This window comes from Micrasema longulum, unplaced genomic scaffold (genome assembly GCF_059751315.1).
Source record: "Micrasema longulum isolate JH-2025_06_02 unplaced genomic scaffold, ASM5975131v1 h1tg000453l, whole genome shotgun sequence".
NCBI lineage: Eukaryota > Metazoa > Arthropoda > Insecta > Trichoptera > Brachycentridae > Micrasema > Micrasema longulum.
The window spans coordinates 7,431-14,827 of record NW_028277652.1 but is presented as its reverse complement, the minus strand read 5'-3'; the positions used below and the strand labels follow the sequence as shown (position 1 = coordinate 14,827).

Sequence of the window (7,397 nt, the reverse complement as noted above, 5' to 3'; positions counted from 1 at the left end):
GTCTTTCTAGATTTAAACAATCACTAAGATAGACCGGAGATCGGATATTTACTCAGTGAAAACCAAATGCCGTCAATATTACGCCAGCATAACACCTATTTTCCTCCACGGATGCGAATCGTGGCACCTCACTTGGGCCCAAAACAGCTAAATTCTGAATTTTAAGAACAGGCGTTTCAGAAGAATCTTAGGTGTGCGGCGGTTTGGTAAGGAATAAAGTAATAAGAGAACGGACACAGCAAACTCCGGTGACCACTTTCATCAAGCGGAGGCAATACGGTTGGCTTGGCCATGTGCTGCGTATGCGTCCTGAGAGCCTTAACCACGCTTGCCTACCTCACAAGACATCAGGTTTTCGGCTTCTTGGACGTCCACTGCTGGTTGTTCGTCAGCAGTTCGTGTAAGAACTACGCGACACGAACCTGACCTGGGAGGATGCACAGGAGCTGTCAGAGATGCTTGGAGGACCTTTGTGGACACCATATGCTCCAACTAGGGAGCGGACATGGATTGACGATGATGAAGATAGACCAGATCTTGTCTTAAGGTAGTAATTATTATTTACTTTTTTGTCCTAGCTTTAATTTTCTTCAGTTTTATTTTATTTCATCTGCACCTGTATATATAATAAAGAAATGTATTCACTATTGTTAATGGACTAAGTAAGTCCGTAAATAAATCAATTCCAAATAAAACGTTGTTTTTTTAATGTTTTTTTTATTTTTTATGCTCTGGATATGGTTTTGGTTTTGATAAGTTCGGTATAAAATCTGGCTGATTCCTTAGCTGTTCGCGTTCTATCTGAGCTAGTGAAGTCTACTTGGTAAAGTCCAAACTTTTGACTGAAAAAGAGAATAATTATCAGTTGAGTTGTTTCTTTGTGAATGCTGTTTTGTAGATATCTGATAACATAATAAGAATAACACTTGTTAATTCTATTGAATTAATTAAACTTAACGGTATTAACAGGCTAAGTTGTGATGTGTATAAGATTACGATGTATTAAATATCATCACGTTTTTTAAAGGAAAGTTAAATATCTTTTTTTTTTGTTTTATTTTATTTATTTTGTTTTTTTTCATTTTTCATTTTGTTTATTTTATTTATTTTATTTATTTTATGTATTTTATTTATTTTATTTATTTTATTTATTTTATGTATTTTATTTATTTTATTTATTTTATTTATTTTATTTATTTTATTTATTTTATTTATTTTATTTATTTTATTTATTTTATTTATTTTATTTATTTTATTTATTTTATTTATTTTATTTATTTTATTTATTTTATTTATTTTATTTATTTTATTTATTTTATTTATTTTATTTATTTTATTTATTTTATTTATTTTATTTATTTTGTTTATTTTGTTTATTTTGTTTATTTTGTTTATTTTGTTTATTTTGATTATTTTGTTTATTTTGTTTATTTTGTTTATTTTGTTTATTTTGTTTATTTTGTTTATTTTGTTTATTTTGTTTATTTTGTTTATTTTGTTTATTTTGTTTATTTTGTTTATTTTGTTTATTTTGTTTATTTTGTTTATTTTGTTTATTTTGTTTATTTTGTTTATTTTGTTTATTTTGTTTATTTTGTTTATTTTGTTTATTTTGTTTATTTTGTTTATTTTGTTTATTTTGTTTATTTTGTTTATTTTGTTTATTTTGTTTATTTTGTTTATTTTGTTTATTTTATTTATTTTATTTATTTTATTTATTTTATTTATTTTATTTATTTTATTTATTTTATTTATTTTATTTATTTTATTTATTTTATTTATTTTATTTATTTTATTTTATTTATTTATTTATTATTATTTTTTGCACCACAACAGGCCAGGAGGCCCAATTACAGTAGTGGATTACATCACAGAACACCCAGGCTTGAGAAAAATCTCATTTTAATTTTTCTTTTCTTTTCTTGGATCGAACCCGGAACCTTCCGTGCGTGAGTCAAGCGTCTTGACCACTACACCACGGAGGCCGCATATTAACAGATATAACAATATTAACGGATATCGCATATAACAACACTAAAAGATGTAATTGTGTTTTAAATAGTAAGTAACTTTAAAAAAAGTAGAATGAAGTTGTGATGGAGTAGATAAATTACGAAAGGTAGCAAACCAGAGTTAGCAATACAAATAGTTTTCTTTTTTTTTTAAAAACGCTGCTTTTGACGTAAAAATGTTGCTTTCATATGACTCGATGAAATTTTCATATTTCTTTTTTTTTTTAATAATAAATATTTCTTTCTTATAATTTACCCATATATTTTAATATTAAGGCGATTATTTCTGAGTCATAAAAGACCGTGTTGAAAAATTGGATACAAGTTTCGATAGAGCGAAGTTTAAACTTCGCGACCACAACCCGTCTTAAAAATAAATAATTAAATATTAAAACTGTTTAAAACTATTTAAAAATACATGCGTTTTTTAAATTTAAATGCTCTAAGGTTAAATTGTTCTCCTTACTAGAATTAATTGAAAACAAAAGTGATTTTTTAACTATCATTTACTTATTACTGAATATGATACCTGTATCCTGCTTTCCACTCAAAATTATCCATGAGACTCCAAGCGGTGAAAGCTGTCACCTTAACTCCCTGATCCATAGCATCCAGCATGGCATTTAGGTACTGGTGGTAGTAATTCACTCTCTCCACGTCGTTTATTTCCCCATAGTCAGAATACCCGTTCTCATAAACTATTATTTCTGGGTCATCGTATTCCTTTGATATCCGAAGGAGCAAGTTCTTAAATCCCCACGGCACAACCTTAAATATACCAATTCAACGCCAAAAGTAATCGCTACATTACATTTATATAAAATAGACATATAATAACATAAATTCTCTTGTACCTTCAACCAAGGCGTAACTGGTGAACCTGGCCAATCCTGTGGTTGGTATTCATTAACTCCTCTGTCGTCTAAGTATGAAGGAACTGGATTTTGTAGATTTGAATCAGCCGGTTTACACACTGTGCTAGTATAGTGATTTAAACCGAAGAAATCATAAGTTCCCTTTATATAATTCACCTCCTCAGGAGTAAAGAAAGGAAGACGAGATGTACTGTAACCCTGCTCCTGACTGCGAGCTGCTATCCGCTCTTTCATCACGGCCGGATAATCTCCGCTTTTTGAGAAAATTGGATGAATATACCATCCGACCTAAAACACATTTATGTATAGTCAAAATTAAATTAATTTTACACCGACTCTACCCTTGTTTCTGTTTTTTTTTCTCGGGATAATTATTGGAGCTTTGTTTTGTAAAATGGAATATTTGTTTGAAATTTGTCAGTACAAAGATACTGAAATACTTTAGTCTGAAACCACTTGAAAAACCAATATTTTATGACAGTCTTCCCAGGAATCAAATTCAAGACCTCGAGCATTCGGCAAGCAGTTGGTGAACCCTCCAATGACTACACTACGAGGCTGAGTTTTTTTTTTACTTGATTTCCTTTAGGATTTTTACCTGAGAGTAGCTATCGAAAGGAAAACACTGTACTATTCTGATTCAAATTCACGCGCAGATCTGTATTCTTCACCTGCCTAGATACAGACATTATTCCTAATAGCTACTTAAAAATCGTTAACAAACCCATTATAAATGGTCAAATATAACATTACCGCAAATTGGAAAGCGGCATTTGCAGCTAAAATGTCTGCCTCAGAGCTTGAATTTTCTGGCTCGTACCAATCCGTGCTTAAGGTTAAACCCAATCGTCCTAAAAAAAAACATGTTAACGTCAGTCATGACCAAAGCGATAAGAAATATATTATTACTTAAAATTCTGCTGTACTTACCATTATTCTCTGGCTTAAATACTTCGTCGTAGAGATGATAAGTTCTAGCATGAGCCTTGATTAATGTATGGGCACAGAGATACTCTGCAATACCATGGGCATTTATTCCTGGAGCCTTTTCATTTGTACCATATCCCGACTTACAAATTTGAAAAGGCTCATTAAAAGTTAACCAGTTCGTAACCCTATCTCCAAATGCCTCAAAAGCCACCCTGGCATATTCAGCAAAGTATTTCTCCAACAATGGATTAGGCCATCCCCCTATATCTTGTAATGACTGAGGAAGATCCCAGTGAAACAGAGTTACAAATGGCTTAATACCATTTTCAAGAAGTAAATCAATTAAATTATTATAGTAAGCAACTCCTTCGGCACTTATCTTATTATCGAATCCTGTTGGAAGAATTCTAGACCAGGATAATGAAAATCTATAGAAATCAACACCTAGCTCTTTTAACATCTCAACATCCCTTTTGTATTGGTTAAAAGAGTCGCAAGCTACGTCTCCCGTGTCACCACTTATTACAAAATTTGTGAAATGCGTATAGCGGTCCCATATATTTTCTCCCTTATCTAAAACATTACATGAAATTCTAATTAACTCTATGCACAACTCTTTTTTCTTTAATATTGAAATCATTTCAAAACAGAGAATGTCAGTAATGAAGTGAGTTTGAAACTGGATAAAAATTATCAAAAAGTGTAAAATATTTACCTGACGTATTCCAACCACCTTCTATTTGATAAGATGCAGTCGCAGCACCAAACATGAAAGTATCCGGAAATATTCGATGCGTCGCATTACTGGAGGCACTTGTGTGTGTCCTTAAAATCACAAGTAAAATTTCAGTTTTAAACGGTTATCTCAAATCTGTTTACTGCAAAATATCGATGATTTGTATTTATAGCTAAGGGGTACCAAATTTCTTTTTATACCAAGCTTACAAATATGTACCAATTAAATTGTAATGATTGCGATTTAATATTTATCAGAAAAACTAACAGAAACCTTAATATTAGAGTAAAAGAACACAAACATTATTCTCTACCTTCCATAACTCATTTCACAAATACAAAAGTTACTAGATACTTCACTCTGATGCTACAAAAACAATGAAAAATTAATACGACCTTCAGGCAAAGAGGATTAGTCTACTACTCGGTTAAAGTTTACAATCTACTTCCATTGTCCATAAGGGCAATAAGTAAGTACTCACAATATTAAATTGCTATAAAGAAGTGGATAGTGGAGATGGGTTGCGCACGGATCGATGAGTGGATTAAGCCAAATAGATAAAAAAAATTGTCCTGATTATGAAATTTGGTCTACAAGTCTACATGAATTTGTTGTGTTTTTTATAATTATTTTAGTTTATATCGCTTATTATGTTTACGGCGATATTAAGGTTAACTTGATGAATTACGTTTTTTATTTTCTTATTATGTCAACTATGTTAAATAATATTGCTATACCTGTTATTCTTTCTTTTTTCTCTGCTGCATTTATGCTCTGATACTTTAAAACTACTTTAATTACTAATATTGTACATGCATATAAAATCTTTATATTGCTGCTCTTACTATAATGTGTCATTGATTTTGAAGATGTTTTTTTTAATTTACTTAAATTTATTGTCTTATATTATTTCATTTAAAGATTCTTCTCATCGTCTCTTTGAATCCCATAAAAAATGTGTGTGTTTATTTATGTTTCTCCTTTTTGAAAATGTTTTTTTATTTTTTATATCCGAGCATATTTTTCAGTCTTCATTTCAATTCTTACCTTTTAATTACTTTTACAAAAAAAAAATCTTCATTTTTAGTATTATTTTCATTTGTAAATACTAATTACAAACTTTTAAATAACTTTTTCTACTTTAATTTTTAAACAACTTCTATTGATGTTTTTTTTCCTTCCCTTTTTTGTACTTTCATTGATAACCTTACATAATATAATTATAATATGGAAACTTCACTAGTCCATAAGAGTTAAGTCTAACTGTGTAAAATATAAAACTATCTTTCCGTACTGTATGTTTCCTGAATAATAGAAAATAAAAAATATTTTTGAAAAAATATTAATAAAAAAAATAAAAAAAACTAATTTAAGGCATGTTTCACTTATTGTAAAATGTTTCCCTCGGCACGGGACACCCCAGTGAGGGAACATTATTCTGTATTAAAAACTAATACAAACATTGTAAAAGTATAAATAAATAAATAAATAATAATATTTTTTCTGAATTTGCAAATTATCTGATAGAAAACAATTTATTTTTAATAAAGAGAGTGGATTCAAAGTTCTTCATTAGACAACATATAAATTTTAGAAATTAAAAAAGCGATTCACAATTAGAAAAAAAAAAAAAAACAATTAAACAATATTTCCTAAAGTCCACTACTGTCTAGTTTTAAAGATCGTATTCATCTCAATACACACATTTCATTTTTAATAACATGACAAAAATACTTAACTTATTAGCTATACGTGTAATGAAATATGAAATTAGTAATCTGTTCAAATAAAATATGATATAATTCATAAGTTAAGTATACCTTGATAAAGAAGCTTGTGCGGCTTTGAAAACGGTCGGTAAAAAAAATAAAAAAATAAGTGGTTAAAAACAAAGTTGTTTTATATTTATTTTATTACAATACTTATAATTTGTTTTAAATAAACTTTTTTTTTCAAATACGGTTATTATTTGCCTTTGTCAGCCTCGTGGTGTAATGGTCAGCACGTTTGCCTACCATGCAAGAGGTCTCGGGTTCGATTCCCGAAATGGTTGATGTGATTTTTTTTATATAAAAAGGGTGTTTTTACGCTAGAATATTTTATAGTCCCTGGACTGGTACATGAAACGTATTGCTGATCATCTTACCTTCATGCAACAAAAATGATTAAGATTCGCTGCGATTGGTGTACCAATGCAGTGGCCTATGAACCATTAGGTGTGGAAGGGAATAATGATGATCTGTTTAAAAACATTAATTTATTAAATTAAAAAATAACTCATGGAAAATTATTCAACTTACCTTAATAAAATGACACAAACAATAATGCTTCCTAGAAGTTTCATATCTGAAATGATTGTGAATTAATACATTTTATAAATATTTACTCAGCGCTTAAATTTTGATAAGTCGTTAGCTTATCATTCTACATACGAAAAATCATACAAACAAATTTCTGGTACTTCTATTTAACAAAAACAACTATGTTATGTTTTATTTAATTCATTGATAATATTTTAATCCTCTTATATTTTATCAGTGATAAAATTTTATTCGTGGACTGGGCGGTTAAAAAAAAGTCGTTTACATATTATTTTATTTTTAGTGCTTATGTGCATTTTTCTGTATTTCAAACATAGGTGTCATACATATACAGATATGAAAAAATATACTTTTTTCCTGTATCACGTAAAACTAATTAACACTTTGTATCCCGGAGCCGTGTAAACACGTGATTATATAACCATGCGTTGTGTTCCGGTCCCGTGTTTTTACGTGGTTTACCAACTGTCAAAAAAGCGCATTTTATTGACATCTAGTGACTTTTATTAGTACTTTTTCGCTC

At 29.3% G+C, this 7,397-nt stretch overlaps 1 protein-coding gene across 1 annotated transcript; it reads right to left on the bottom strand.

Annotated features, from left to right (window-relative positions):
- Positions 1 to 724: 724 nt before the first annotated feature.
- Positions 725 to 6,956, bottom strand: LOC148281481 (myrosinase 1-like). The gene is made up of 7 exons (XM_088226651.1): positions 6,854 to 6,956; positions 4,533 to 4,642; positions 3,818 to 4,390; positions 3,641 to 3,738; positions 2,867 to 3,175; positions 2,542 to 2,780; positions 725 to 842 (listed from the first exon to the last, which is right to left on the bottom strand). The coding sequence occupies exons 1-7, from the start codon at positions 6,895 to 6,897 to the stop codon at positions 725 to 727; spliced, it is 1,491 nt and encodes a 496-aa protein (XP_088082777.1). The 5' UTR covers positions 6,898 to 6,956.
- Between the last annotated feature and the right edge of the window lie 441 nt (positions 6,957 to 7,397).